A 16,472-nucleotide genomic window follows, 5' to 3' on the forward strand; every position below is an offset into this window, starting at 1 on the left:
GGTTGCCATGATGAAGAGCCAGTGTTTCCAAACCTCTCAATTTTCAATAGAAGACATGATGTTTTAGTGCAATCTTTTGAGTTTATAGTTCGTAACAAATTTAAATTTCCTTAAAATATGAGGCAAGTCAAACAAGGCCCAATATACCAGCCTGTGAGAATTAAAAAGAATAACATACCTAAGATCCTGGACACTCTCACCAAGTTTCTCCAAGAGAAATTTTATATCTTCACTGATATCTTCGTCGTCGTACTTCTGCTGTTCCAAGTTCTCCAACTGTTTCAGAACTTTGCACTGAATCATAGCCAGAGCATACTCTTGGCGAGTTTCTCTTTCAGTTGATTTTTCTAAGAAGTTCTGGGTTAGACAAAGACACGACGAGAAATGATATAGTTTGTTATGTGATGTTCTCTGCACCTGCTTTCACATCCTCTCTCCTCTTCCTGTTCTCAGGTTAACTATCACCTTAAGTGGATGACTGGATCACAAATCCTGACTTCTTTCCTAAGCATCTGTCCCATATCAGGAGCATCCTTCTGATTCCTTCCTTACTTACTGGCTTACTAAACATTTTAAATTATTGACCTAGACAAGCCTCAAAACACTGAACACATTTACAATGAGGTCCATCACCATCCTTCCTCACAGCCCTGCTCTTGAGGTCACCACCATGAACACTCCATTTCTTGGCCACATGGAGCCCATAGGATGCTAAGAAAGACTGTTTCCTCAAGCATCTCTCTAGTTCCCAGTCACTGACCTTTTTCTCCATCCAATCAACCTGTAAGTGCACAAAGGACAGCAATTACAAAAACTCTCTTGCTTCAGTAATTATCAGAAAAGTTTTGTGACATTCAAGCAAATTCCTCAGTTTTCTTCTGTGATTTTTAAGAGTACTTACGAAATCAGCAAAGGAATCTAAGTAATTCTGAAGATAAACTGTTCACTGAATTAACCAATATTTCAGAGCAAACACCATGTTCATGCTGAGGTCTGGAACAAGGACAAACAAGCTCTCAAGAAAGCCACCTTCACAAAGTTGGTAAAGAAGGCCTGTCAAATCTCCCACACTCAAAAAAAATCCTGGAATAAGAATTCTAAATCAACTGTACCAAAATTTTAAATTTCTTTATTTTTGCAAGGAAGTTATATTTCTAATAATTATGTTAAATAAATGCAGAGAGAGATTTAGCTTAGCATATGGAAATTAGTGAGATCGATCCCTACCAAAATTCCAATTTTCACAGAAATAGGAAAAACAATCCTAAAACTTGTATAGAAATATAAAAGACTCCAAATATCCAAAGCAATCCTGAGAAAGAAGAATAAAGCCAGAGAAATCACACTTACTGATTTCAAACTAAACTACAAGGCTACAATGATCAAAACAGTATGGTAATGGCTTAAAACAGACACACAGTCCAATGGAACAGAATAGAGAGCCCAAAAATAAGCCCGTACATATTCAGTCAACTAATATTTGACAAGGGAGCTAAGAAAACCTATTGTGGAAAGGATAGTCTCTTCAATAATGTCATCAGGGAAACTGGATAACCACATGCAAAAAAATGAAATTGGACCCATATCTTTATACCAGTCACAAAAACTAACTCAAAGGGATTAAAGACTTAAACATAAGACCGGAAACTGTCAGACTCATAGAAGAAAACACAGGGGAAAATCTCCTTGACATTAGTTTTGGGAATGATTTTTTGGATATGACACCAAAAGCACAGCAAAAGTAAAAATCAACAACTGGGACTATATCAAACTAAAAAGCTTCTGCACAGCCAAAGAAACAAAAAAAGCAAAATGAAAAGGCATCCTACAAAATGGGAGAAAACATTTGCAAACCATATATCTGATAGGAGGGCAATATCGAAAATGTATAAAGAACTCATTTAACTCACTAGCAACAACAACAACAACAACAAAACCACAAGCCAATTAAAAAATGGGCAGAGGATCTGTACAGACACTCTCCCAAAGAAGACATAAAGATGGCCAACAGATCATGAAACAGTGCTCAACATCACTGATCATCAGGGAAATTCAAGTCAAAACCACAATTAAATATCACTTCGCACTTGTTAGGACAGCTATTATCAAAAAACAAAAGACAGCCAGTGTTGTCCACATTGTGGAGAAAAGAGAACATTTGTGCACTACTGGTGAGAATGTAATATTAACTTCAAGTACAATGGAAAAGGTTAAGGATAAATATTGTGACACCAAAACAACCTATAAGAAATAAAATACTACAAAGCAGAACAGTTAAAAAGCCAATAGAAAAATTAAACTGAAATTCTAAAAAGAACTCAGTTAACATAAGAGAAGGCAGAACAAAAAACAGATGAAACAAACAGAAGAAAATAATAAAATGGCAGACCTAAATCCAACCATACCAATAATTACTCTAAATGTCAGTGAACTAAACACTCCAATTAAGAGGCAGAGATTATTAGAACAGATAAAAATTCAAGAACCAAGTAAATGTTGTCTCAAAGAGACAAATTTTAAATATAAGACACAGGTTGAAACTAAAAGATGGAAAACCATAAGTGGAAGAAAGCTGGCATGTCTATATTAATTTCAAGTAAAGTAGGTAGCAAGACCAAGAGTATTGGGACTTCCCTGGTGGCACAGTGGTTAAGAATCCACCTGCCAATGCAGGGGACACGGGTTCGAGCCCTGGCCCGGGAAGATCCCACATGCCGCGGAGCAACTAAGCCCGTGAGCCACGACTACTGAGCCTGCGCTCTAGAGCCTGCACGCCACAACTACTGAGCCCGTGTGCCACAACTACTGAAGCCCACGCACCTAGAGACCATGCTCCGCAACAAGAGAAGCCACCGCAATGAGAAGCCCGCGCACCACGATGAGGAGTAGCCCCCGCTCACCACAACTAGAGAAAGCCCGCGTGCAGCAACGAAGACCCAACGCAGCCAAAAATAAATAAATATAAATAAACTAAAAAAAAATAAAAAGTTTAAAAAAAAACAGAGCTTCAAAATACATGAAACAATAACTGGCAGAACTGAAAGGAGAAACAGACAAATCCACACTAACAGCTGGAAACTTTAACAACTCTCTCTCTTAGCAATTGATCATTGATAGAACCACTAAACAACAGAATCAGTACAGAGATGATCCAAACGATACTATGAACCACCCTGATTTAATTGACATTTATAGACCGTGATACATCTGCAAAACATGCATTCTTTTCAAGTACACATGCTACGTTCACCGTGACAGACCATAAGATGAGCATAAGACAAATCTCAAATTTCAAAGAATTGGAACCATATAGAACATGTTCTCTGACCATAATGGAATTCAAATAAAAACCTTAAACTGTAGGGCGGCTTGAATTCTGATAACGTCTCCCTTTATGAAACTCCTCCCTTCACCCCTCGCTTTTGTGAGATTTTACTTATTAGTCTACTTAGTTTTCTCTGTTACCTTTTCCAGTTACTTTTCTTACTATTATCTCTCCTAAATTTAGAAACATATCAAAACTCTTCTGTTCATATGGTCCTACATATTTGTTGCCTGGAGAGTTACACTTCATATTTAAGATAGTATCATAACTAACAGTTTCAACTATAACCTCAACCCAGTCAGTGTGACTGGTAAAGAACAGCCTGATGGCACTCTTCTGAAACCATCTCTCCTCTCAATTCTCTAAGACAACAGCACTTCGAAACTTAGTCCTGTTTGATGTTCCCCTTTCCTTCAAGCCTATGTCAAATCAATCAGTAAACCTTACCTGTTTTTCCCTCAAAACATGTTTTAATTTCATCTCTCCATCTCATTACAAAGAATAAAAAGGTTGTGAAAAATACTTTAGAAAATGAATTTACCAGAAACAAACCTAGATCATCTGGCAGCAGTGTACTCTTTAAAGACGCTAAACTCAATGGCATCTTCACCTCAACAAAATCAAAAGCGTAAATATCATTTTGGCCTGTGTCCAAGTAACGGTGCAGAGCGACCTTGACTTCACTAAGAACAAGGTGGAACCAAGTGACAATTCAGATCCTTCCTTCACCAAAACTGCTAACCTTGTAACATACACGTTAAAGCAGTGCTTCTCAAACCGTCTGTGGTGAAGACCAGTTCTGTTTGATTTTCAATTTCCAATCAGTCAGGAACAAATACTTTTAGTAAAAAATACAATAAAAATGAATTTCTAGAAAAATGAACTTTAAAAGACATACAAAATACAAGCTCAAATCTTTATCATTAAATTTGACAGACACGTCAAATTACTCTAAGTTTCTAAATGCTTGCTCTCACTTTCTGTACTTATCCCTCGCAAGCGGCTAACCAAGAGCTGACAGAACTGCACTGATGTGCAGACCACACCCGAAGCAGCGCTGCATTACGGGACTCACCCCAAGACTAAAAATGTCTCAGTCTTACCAAACCTCATCCAAACCTGGTATCTAATAAACAAGAGAGATAAATTCCTGAAATAAGGAATGAGGGGTAGACCTAGGAATAAAATTTCTTGATAGCAACACTTCTATGTGAAAGCAGTGGGCAAAACAGTCCCCACACACCCAAACCAGAGCAGGTCTCTCTGAAGAGGTTATGACTGTGAACTGTCTGCGCAGGAAGATGTAAGTCTGTGTTTGCCTGTGTCTGTGTGTGCATATGTGTGTGGGTGTGAGTTAAACATCATGGTCAGTACAGCTAATGTAGATCCAAATTCAATTTGGTGGTATTTCTTTCTAAGCCTTTATGCTGAAAACGATGCAGTTGTAAAATACAATTTATCTTATTATCTGACATATTACGGAGGCTCTTGACTAAACAGAGCCAAAAAGAGAAAAACTCTACACAACAAATATGGTCTTGAATGTCTTTCTCAGTCACAGCCTCAAAAAACATTCTAATTTATTTTAGAAACGAAAGATTGACATATCAAGTTAACCAATGGAATAACATTCATGGAGACCTGGAGTTCAGCACCTGCTATGAATAAGTGAGACAGACATTTTCAAAAATAAATTCACCCAGCCAAATGGAAAAAAAAAAAAATTAACAGCTGCTAGATTTCTTCAGCTCACAGCAGCTCAGCAAGCTTCCAAAAGCACAAAAATTCCCTTCCTGAGTTTCAGGATGTGGGGAAAAGTGCATAATTAGACAATCCTCAAACAACCTCATTGGTGAAATCTTTATTAAAGGTTACAGGAATTTGAGAATAACGAAGAAAAAAAAGAACACGTCATTTTTTACACCTATTCGATGGTCTAAATCAAATGGCTTTACTATGTCCTTACTAATGGCTCGATTTTAACTCAGTTGTGTACATCAAAGTTCTGGATGTCTAAAGATGTTCTTCTGATATTCAGTCTTCAGTATAACCATGCAATGATTATACTGTCCCAATTTATCAAGGAGAGTCCAAAAAACTAATATACCTGTCAATAGGTTGGGTGTATTTTAAATAATCTGAAATCCAAATTAGACAACAGAAGCTGAGAAATTAGCATAAGTTCGACACATTGCGGGTAAAAAATTGAAACTGCAAATGAAGTATAAATAAGATTTTTAAATCTTGCTAAACATTAGTAAAATATTCATGCTGTCTTTTCTAAATCAAACAGAACAGCACTTGATCTTTGCCTAGGTTCCACATTAACTTAGAATGCAATTTCTAGAGGTGGGCGTTAAAGAGGCAAATTGCTAGTATTTTATGCTTTTATGGAGCGAAAAGGCAGGAAAATAAATACAGATTGTATATTAACTATTGCCAGGCACTTCGTCTGTTATTTCGTTGAATTCTTACCCAATCTTGAAGTGAGTTAAGTATCACTAACCACCTTTCACAAGTGGAGAAATCAGCTCTGAGAGTTCAAGCCACTCTCCCAGCAACCTAGTGCTGGGATTCACCCCAGGCGTGTCTACTCCAGAGCCTACACTCTCGCTAACACACCACGTGGAAAGGAAACTTAGAAAAGGGCTGTGCTATTGTACCCCTCAAATTTCCATAAAAAGCAGATAATCAATCTGGAGAGCTCCCAAATCAGGTCAAAAGAAAACTAAGAATCTCAGTCTGGCTTTATACTTCTTGTGACTTTTTGAACTTTGTATACCGTAAACATTCATCATGGTGACTTCATGAAGTCTCTCCATCAAAGACAGATTCAAACAAAATACAAAGTCCACATCTGATGCATTGAGAGGTGGACAGATAATACATGAAATGGGGGGTGGGGGGAGGAACAGGAAAAAGAAAGGATAGGATAGGATAGAATAGGATAGGGAGGGGGGAGGGAGGGAGAGGGGGAGGGAACAGCTCAAAGGTAGGATCCAGCTAATATCAACAAACACCTCTCACCTACCATACACCCATATTAGAGGTACCTGCTTCCAATGACCCTTTTATCTAACATAATAATGACTTAACATGAAAATCAATGGGAGGAGGAACTAGAGAAGGGACAAAATGCTAAGCAAGGTCTGTGGGAAGCTCAGCTAGAACAGCTGCCACATACATTATGTGCAAAGCAGTTTATGCTGGGGGTGTAGGGTGAGGGGCAAGACAGGGGTCAGGGTTAACAGATACGAGCTACTGTGTGTGAAACAGATGAGCAGCAAGGACATACTGTATGGCACAGGGAACGACAGCCATTGTTGTGTAATAACTTTCAATGGCGTATACTCTATAAAAATACTGAATCAACGTTATACACCTGAAACTAATGTAATATTATAAATCAACTGTGATAATAAATAAATAAATACATAAATACATAAATAAATAAATGATTTGATAAGACAAATGGCTTGTCTCAAAAAAAAACAAAAACGGGCTTCCCTGGTGGCGCAGTGGTTAAGCATCCACCTGCCAACGCAGGGGGCACGGGTTCGAGCCCTGGTCCGGGAAGATCCCACATGCCACGGAGCAACTAAGCCTGTGCGCCACGACTACTGAGCCTGCGCTCTAGAGCCCGCGAGCCACAACAAGAGAAGCCACCGCAATGAGAAGCCCACGCACCGCAAGGAAGAGTAGCCCCCGCTCGCCGCAACTAGAGAAAGCCCACACACAGCACAAAGACCCAACGCAGCCAAAATACATAAATAAATAAATAAATAAATTTATTTTAAAAAAAACAAAAAATAAAGCAGCTTATGCTGAGCTTTAGATTAAATCTCAATCCATTACTATAAATTATTAGTATCTGATTTCTTCCTAAAACTCACAGCACTCACTATATTATCTAAATGACACTTATAAAAAACCATGTAAGTTTATCAAAACTGAGGGGGAAAGATACAAGTGTAGAGATATAGTCTATGAAACAAGAGAACAGCTGAAATAAGACCCTGAGTTCTACAGCAGTTCTTCCCACACCTATATTTCACCTTAAACAAACAAGTCGCCTTATTAACAAACTATCAAAAGAAATAATTTTCTGCTAAATGTTTACAATCTTCAACATTTGGAAAGACAGATATTTTAACGTAAAAAATATGTCACTAACATACAGAAAAGGGTAGGTAGATATGAGCTGAAAAAATAAAATTCACTTCCATGTTTATCACTCAGGCAACTGTTGATCTTTCTATTTCCCAGAAGTTAAAGTCATACAAAGGGAAAAAATAATAATAATCCAAAACATCTTTCTAGGATAATCTAATTGCAAAGATATTGAATCAAGGATGACTATCTTTCCTAACAGTTCACCAATTAAGAAAATCTATTTTTTTAAAAGAGTTTTCACGCCAACTTCATGAACAGCTTCCAATTTAGAAAAAAGTCCACGCACTAAGAGAAAGTAGGGACTCTCTGTATTCTTGCCCGATATATAATTACTGGAAACATAAATTTGCACATTTTTGACAGGTGATTTGACATTATCTATCAGAACTGGTAAAAAGTATATTCTTTGACTCAGCAATTCCATCTCTGGAACTTACCCACCGAAATACTCATCAAAGTGGGAAAACATATGTAAAATAAACTGGAAACACCTCACATTTCCATCAATAGGACACTAATTAAATAAACCACTTTACATCAACACAGTATAATATAGCCACTGAAAAGAATACTGGATCTACTACAGGAAAATGAAAACACATTTATTATATATTGTTAAGAATAAAGTTATAGAACAGTATTTATAACATGACACCACTCTTATTTTTAAATACAAAACAAAATTAGACACCTATTTATATATTTATCTCTATTTGCTTAGAAAAATCTGAAAGATGTTAGTGACTATATTTGGCAAATGTGGTGTCTACGCTATTTACGGTTTTGCAATACATCTGCACAATCTTTTATTTTTGATTTGTCGTTGTTTGTTTAAAGAAAGCGTAAGAACAAACAATGGTTAAAAACACAAATTCTAAAGCCAGTAGCTTGGATTGTATGTCTACCATCTCCCAGCCACTCTTACGTGTCATCCATTTAGATGGCTTCCCCCCACCTGTCCACTCCCCCTGCCATGAGTACAAACTGTGGTATTTTACTCCAAGCTCACCAAGATGCCACAGTTCCATTACTACATGGAGAACAAGCAACTTTCTCCCACCTGCTAAAAGCCCTGAAATATACTCCACAGTAAAAAAAAATGCCTTATACACACACACACACACACACACACACACACACAAAACACGTACCCGGAATGCTGCAAGAATGATTCTTGTCACTTTCTCTTTGACCGATTCTTGCAGGATGTCGGACAGAACAGGAATGATGTTGTAGCGTCGCAGGTGTTCACACATCTGAGGACTGAACGCCAGGAGCCATATAGAAAAAATCATCTGATACTGGAGCTGAAAGCCACACTTGTTACTCAGAACTCCCATGATGCTGAAAAGGAACACACGTTGAGAAAACATTTAACATGACAGCACAACAGGAGAGAAGAAATAACTGATTGTTCTTTTTGCACTAATGGATCAGTCTCTCTGAATCACGTCCTCTCTTTTTTCCCCCGAAGGAACGAGCAAGCCAGACCCCTGCTCACAGAGGGCCAGTCCTGCACGGCGTCACGTAAGCCTCTCTCCAGAGTCTCAAGGACACCACCGCCCTCGCTGCAGGGAGCACGGCCCAGAGGGAACAGTAGGAGGACCCTGACGGACATTCAAGAAGTAAAAGCCGGGCTTCCCTGGTGGTGCAGTGGTTGAGAACCCGCCTGCCAATGCAGGGGACACGGGTTCGAGCCCTGGTCCGGGAAGATCCCACATGCCACGGAGAGACTAAGCCCGTGCACCACAACTACTGAAGCCCGTGCGCCTAGAGCCTGTGCTCCACAACAAGAGAAGCCACTGCAATGAGAAGCCTGTGCACCGCAACGAAGACCCAATGCAGCCAAAACTAAATTAATTAATTAACTTAAAATAAAAGATATAATTAAAAAAAAAAAAAGTAAAAGCCTCAGGACATGGTGACACGGCGGATGTACATTTCAGTGAAGCCAGATGGTATAATCAAGATTTTCAGTCTGGACTGAAAATGATCCAAGAGGATCATTTATAGCTTGAAAAATATTTAGGAAACTCGACAGAAAAAAGAGGAAATGAGTTTGGAAAAAGCCTGTCATGCGTCTGAATTTGACACACAGCCAATCATCAAATTTGGGGTCAGAACCTCAGAAGCTTCTAGTTCAGCCTCCCGTCTTACTGATAAGGAAACTGGGAAAGCGGTGTGGAAATGACAGGTTACACCAAGGAAAGCGCTAAGGAAATTTCCCCGGGGCACGCCTGCATTCACACAAGGGACAGAAAGCATCAAATCACACGGCTAAACAGCGACCAGAGGGGTTAAAGAGAACCCAAAATCCACAGAACGCACAACACAGAGCGCGTGCTAGTGTAAACTTAGTCAGTAAGCACATATCAGCATTGGTTCATCAACTGAAACAAAGGTATCACACTAACAGCAGCTGCTAGTAACAGGGAAGACTTTGGGAGGGCAGGCACATACGGGCACTCTCTGTGCTTCCAATTTTTCTGTAAACCTAAAACTGCTCTAAAAAATAAAAGTCTATTAACAAAATTAAATACATTTTAAATCTAATTTTACGATTTACAACTACTAACTTAGTGGAAGGCTTATATTTGTGCCATTTCCCCATTTTTCTGATTTGTATACACATAAATTCGCTGAATTGCCCTTAATTTTCTCATGCATGATTTCTCCCTTGAATCTGTTCTACTTTTGGTTGGTACGTAAGGCCTGCTTTTATTTAATATTGACGTCAGCATTCAACAGCAGTCAGAGCACAGCATTTTACGCTAGCAGCACCCTGGTACCTGGCTTCCTGTGCGCTCTGACTGTTCCACTTGTTAAGCTCAGCCTGCTACACTCTGGGATGCTGAGGCTGACAATTCACTTTCCGCGTTCCCCATCTCCGCTTTCCCCGCTGGCTCGGTGACAGGAGGTGCTCGCGGCTGACTCAGGGATGGAGGAAGAAGGGACCTCCCTCTCCTGTCGACCTCCTGTTCCTGCCAGCATCGCTTCGGCACGCTTCTTCACCCACGGCAGCGGCTGAATTCATCCTGCACGGGCTCTGGCAGAACGAGCGTCCCTGCACCCTCGAGACACCAGCACCCGCCGTCTGGGTCCCCGACCTCGAGCGTGGGGACCCAGCCCCAGCTGAGCTGTACTGTCCCTTCCAGGCCTGAGCTTCACTTCATGCAGCCCCTCCTGCAGCCCGTGGACCCTGGCAACTCCAACCTCTTACCTTTGCTCCCCGCTTTAGGGGTAGTAGGATCTCTGACACTTGAGAGTCCCTTTATCTGTTTTCAGAAACCCAGTTCACAAATTTATACCTAGTTTATACCTAGGGAGAATTTAATTTCTTCACATTAAATTCTCTCAGTTAAAAGGAAAAATTTTTAACGATGAAAGGGGCGAAGGAGAGTTCAAGGCCAATACACTGGTGCTCAGACCCAGATGGAAGGTCTCAAGGGGAGGCGTGCTCAGCAATGCGGACACCGCAGAGAAGCTGAACAGAGTTAAAGTGTGCCCACAATAGATGGGATTCTACTGCAGAGACAAGGTGGTCTTCTACACCCAAATATCAACCACAGAAACGCCCTAATGAAGCAAAATAAGGCCCCTGTTCACTGGAATAAGGCAGGGATTCCCGTAGGGGCAAGAACCCTAACTCTGAACCCAGTGAGGCAGGAAGAGCGAGCTAAGGGGGACAAAGGACACAAAGGCCCAACAGAAACCCAAACACAGTCATTTAACAAGTATCTGTTGAGGGTCTATGTGGCAGGTACAGCGCAAGGCACGGGGATAAAACGGGCAAAAACAAGACACTGTCCACATTCCTTGAGAGCCCAGTGCAGGGGGAGGGAGGATTCCCAGAGGCCGTGGCCCTCGAGCTGGGCCTGAAGAACCAGCGGGTGCTAATTACCATGTAGGTCTCTGCTCTCCCTCGCAAACTGCTGAGTTTAGTGTTACTTTTAAAGTCACTGGAAAAGTTACTAAAAGATGCTGTGGCATCCTATGTGCTACCTTTGTTAGGTGTTTCATACCTTCCAGCTAGGCTGTATATCTCTTAAAGGAAAGGACCACATATGTTTCCTTTACTCCCCATAATATATGGTATAACATCACGCAGAGAGCGCAAAAAACACAAACTGTCAAATCCAAGATCAGAAAGGAGGTTAAGGTCCATGATGCCAAAATAACTATTTTGTGCTCTGCTTTTTAATTAAGATTTTTCTTTTTAAATCATGCCAACGCAGGGACTAGGGAGACAAACAGCTGACCACTGGCTGACGTGCACACTTCCTGCTGTTCGTCAGACCCATGGGCCCCTCGCATCTCACCACGCAATATATTTTTTTTAATCTTACCTTTCATTTATATACTACTTTATACTTTCAAAATACTTCAAATGTCAGGATATAAATGTTCATAAATGGCCGTTGGATTTGGGGAAGCAATTACCCCAGCAAAAGCCCCCTTTTAGCTCCAGTATTTAAAAAAATCAGTGTTAATCTTCAGACTTTCTAGTGAAGTCAAAGCATACTCTTGGTCTTACACGGGCCCAGAAACATTCAGAAAGAGTGTGTGTCATTCGTGTAACCAAGAAGGAAAGAAAGGAAACTATGCAGAGATAAAAATGTCCTGGGGTCTTAAACCATCAGTCCTCTTCCACTCTCCTCAAACAGGCTATGCTTACAATTTTTTCTCCTCTCAGGATCCCTGCTTGTGATTTGAGGAGCACCAAAAAGGAAAAAAAGAAAACTTTCGACCCTAAACAAAAGAAATGGCAGAGTAAAAAGTACGTGTTTTCTTTCTAAAAAAGTGAAAAAATTCAATGACTTTTCTAAATTGCCCTACTATCAGCAAGTTAACATATTCTACCTTTATTAATGCCTGTTCTCAACCTAAAAGTCTCTGTATTAATTTGATTACTACTAACCTTGTTAGTGGGCATTAGCATATCAAAGTGTGTAGGTTGAACATGGAATATTCTAGATTGTACTTATGCCTGCTCTTGTTGCTAAACTGAATAGTTAATACTGCTTACCATCCTCCAAAATATTAGTGCCAACAATATTTTGAACAGCAGCATTTCGTTAGCCTCGGTCCACTGGACCAAATTCTAGTATTTGAGTTTATTTTTTGAGCAATTATAACTATTTGTATAAACTGCTGTTTCATGACTTTTATTCTCTCTTACAGGTCTTCCAAAGAACAAAAAAGAAAATCTACTTTTTGTTTAATAGAATAAAATTCAATTTATCTTGCAATTACAATGCAGGTCCATTGGACCTATTTATAAACCTAAGATACACTATGTGATCTTGGTGAGTTTGTTAACTATAATTTGAAGAATCACACTATTTCATCATCCTAGATCTTATTTCATCATTATTCATCCATAATTCTCAACTATGCTAATAAATATTAAAGACTAAAATTATAAGAAAATTGGAGAATGACGGAGTCACCTAGGAAGACGATATAATAGTGAAAGAAATAATTATCCTTTCTTGTTGTATTGCCCAAAATACTGCATCACTTTTAAGAAAGTAAAAAGACTAGAAACACCATCTGTGTAGTCCACCTTTAAGTTTCTGTGCGGAAAAGAGTTAACGTCATGGTCCGGAGACAGCTCTCCTCAGAAAGGGCTGCCTGCAAAGCTGGCCCTTGGCTGACTTGCGGGAATTTGACTGGTAATCTGTTCCCTACACGGAACCCAAAGTTCTCCTAAATGACAGGGAAAACTAAACTGTGTGCACAAACAAGATGCTTGTGCTGAGCGCCTGCTCTCCTGCTGGAGTCTGGAACGTTCCATACGAGGCAGAGGGAGCCGACCTGACACCCCTCCAGGGAAACCAGGGGCTCTGAGTCGCTAGAGAGAGTCTCCTGCACAGAAACCTCACACAAGACATTTTTTTAAAAAAAACCTTCTTTTAGATGATTAAATGTATTCATTTCTTTGAAATTGTCAAGGAGAGATGCTCTTAAATGTTACTCCACAGTCAAAATAAAGGGCGCTCACCAGTTCACCCCGTCTGCTTCCACCCAGGCAAAGCGGTACTCGTTGACTCGGAGCATCAGCTGCAGACACCCGGCCACACACTGCACATACTGAGAGCTCTGTGCGGGGAGAAGCACAGCGTTCAAAACCGGAAAGCACTTCAAGTCACAAGGTTATGCAGATAGCAAACTCTGGAGTGGTTTTTACTAGAGTTTCTTATCATCTGAAAAGTCCAAAAGTCTCAAATATTTTTTCAGAAGTCAATCCTTGTTGCTCTTCTCTCTTCCTCCTAGAAACGAAGCTGACTTCTTTTGCCAAATTAAGCCTACATGGTTCTAGCCCACTGAACACATCCAGTCAGGGAAATCAAGGAACAAAGTAATTATGCCTCTGATATGGTTTGATAAACAGCTTATTATCTTGCAATGTTTCACTTAGCCCCGAATAGAGGCACGATACAGAGAATACTGCCCTTCATAATTATACAAGTATCAAAGAACAACAATAAAAGGAAAGAGATAAAAGTGTATGCTTTGAGACAGGCCCATATTTGAATGATCTCGAGCAAGTTTCCGAACCTTGTCGATGCTCAGTTTCTTCATCCGTAATGAGGATGCTACCCCAAGCTCCCTGAAAGGGTGCGCGTAGGATTAAGTAAAGTAATTCATTTCGCACAGAGCTAGACATGTCACAGACACTCAATAAATAAGAACTTAAAAAAAAAACTATACAGCATATAAAAAGTCTACTTAAACACTTGGAGAAGACTGATTTTTTTTTTAAACTATCAGTTCAACAGGCACTATGTTAGAAAAATTAAGGTTAAATCTGAAGCTTGAAATAAATAGAATAAATATGCCCAAGAAGTCGCACGCTCCTCCATGTTAGGAAAGCTGGTAGTAACACCTGGCCTGGGCGCCTCCCTAAATATTTACCATGAGCCTTACATCTATAAGAAATGGAGGGACAAGGGGAAATTTCAGACTCCAGCCTTAAAGAACATGCTAACAAAAAGAAAAAAGAAAGAAAGGAGAGGATCGTGGATGCCATATAAAGTCACAAAAGCTAATAGACATGATGCCACTTCAGCTCTATGTTTTAATTTAAACTAAGTTTGTTAAAACCTAACACTTCAAAGAATTCCAGGCTCTCAAATACAAAAACACAATGATATACTCAGTGGAATAATCAAAAGTTATCATGAAAAGGTTATCTTAGATTTTACCTAGAAAGTAGTGAACACAGTTGCCCAAAAGCACACTATATCCAGTAACTTAATTTGCCTGAAAACCCAAAACAATCGCAGAAATTAATGACCAAAAAAAAAAAAAAAAGTGAATTTTCAGCTCAAAAACAATCTTCCATAATGGGGAAAAAAAATATGTATTTTTCCAATTAGGTCAGCAGCTAAGTAACTCTTTGTGAAAAGGAGAATTCCATCTTCCTTGTTTAGAGAGAGCGCCTAAGCAAGGTTTCTACAATAATGAATAAAAGGCAGCCTAGGGCACTCTCTCCTCTTCCATTTATCATCGATTTCCTCTCAACACGAGAATTTCTTGTTCACTGTAAGTCTTTTTCTTGTCTGTGTCCATTTACCCTACTATGTTGAAATACATGACACATTTAAAAAATGGATTCTTCGTTGCTAGTTACAGCTTCAGGACTCACGTATAAACGAGCATATAAAAGATGCTGCTTCAGCACTATTTACAATAGCCAGGACATGGAAGCAACCTAAGTGTCCATGACAGATGAATGGATAAAGAAGATGTGGCACAGATATACAATGGAATATTACTCAGCCATAAAAAGAAACGAAATTGAGTTATTTGTAGTGAGGTGGATGGACCTAGAGACTGTCATACAGAGTGAAGTAAGTCAGAAAGAGAAAAACAAATACTGTATAGGATCACATATATGTGGAATCTAAAAAAAAAAAAAGGTTCTGAAGAACCTAGGGGCAGGAAAGGAATAAAGATGCAGACGTGGAGAATGGACTTGAGGACACGGGGAGGGGGAAGGGTAAGCTGGGATGAAGTGAGAGAGTGTCATGGACATATATACACTACCAAATGTAAAATAGACAGCTAGTGGGAAGCAGCCGCGTAGCACAGGGAGATCAGCTCGGCGCTTCGTGACCACCTAGAGGGGTGGGATAGGGAGGGTGGGAGGGAGGGAGATGCAAGAGGGAGGAGATATGAGGATATATGTATACGTATAGCTGATTCACTTTGTTATAAAGCAGAAACTAACACACCATTGCAAAGCAATTATACTCCAATAAAGATCTATTAAAAAATAAAAAAAAAGGGCTTCCCTGGTGGCGCAGTGGTTGAGAGTCTGCCTGCCAATGCAGGGGACACGGGTTCGAGCCCTGGTCTGGGAAGATCCCACATGCCGCAGAGCGGCTAGGCCCGTGTGCCACAACTACTGAGCCTGCGCGTCTGGAGCCTGTGCTCCACAACAAGAGAGGCCGTGACAGTGAGAGGCCCGCGCACTGCGATGAAGAGTGGACCCCGCTCGCTGGAACTGGAGAAAGCCCTCGCACAGAAACGAAGACCCAACACAGCCAAAAATAAATAAATAAATTTAAAAAAAATAAAAAAAATTAAAAAAAGACGCTGCTTCTAATGGTACTGACGAACATAGCTGCAGGGCAGGAATAAAGAGGTAGACATAGAAAATGGACTTGCGGACGTGGGGTGGGAGGGGGAAGCTGGGGTGAAGTGAGAGTAGCATCGCCATATACACACTACCGAATGTAAACTAGATAGCTGGTGGGAAGCAGCCGCATAGCACAGGGAGGTCAGCTTGGTGCTTTGCGATGACCTAGAGGGGTGGGATAGGGAGGATGGGAGGGAGGCTCGAGAGGGAGGGGGTATGGGGACATATGTATGCATATGGCCGATTCGCTTTATTGTGCAACAGAAACTAACACGGTATTGTGAAGCAATTATACTCCAATAAAGATCTATTAAAAATTTTTTAAAA

General features: G+C 40.1%; 1 protein-coding gene across 8 annotated transcripts in view; it reads right to left on the minus strand.

Moving 5' to 3' along the window:
• ATP6V1H (ATPase H+ transporting V1 subunit H) overlaps positions 1–16,472 on the minus strand; it is a 64,578-nt gene that overhangs the window by 20,233 nt on the left and 27,873 nt on the right. For all 8 annotated transcript variants that reach the window (XR_014255430.1, XM_082433032.1, XM_082433036.1 and 5 more), the window contains 3 exons: positions 13,503–13,600; positions 8,650–8,842; positions 179–357 (listed from right to left, as the gene is read on the minus strand). Coding sequence is in view for 7 of the 8 variants with exons in the window: in XM_082433032.1 (XP_082289158.1) it covers positions 179–357; positions 8,650–8,842; positions 13,503–13,600 (470 nt within the window). In the remaining variant the exon portion in view is untranslated. The remainder of the gene's footprint in view (positions 1–178; positions 358–8,649; positions 8,843–13,502; positions 13,601–16,472) is intronic.

This window comes from Balaenoptera physalus (assembly GCF_965194825.1).
Source record: "Balaenoptera physalus genome assembly, chromosome: 17".
Classification (NCBI taxonomy): domain Eukaryota; kingdom Metazoa; phylum Chordata; class Mammalia; order Artiodactyla; family Balaenopteridae; genus Balaenoptera; species Balaenoptera physalus.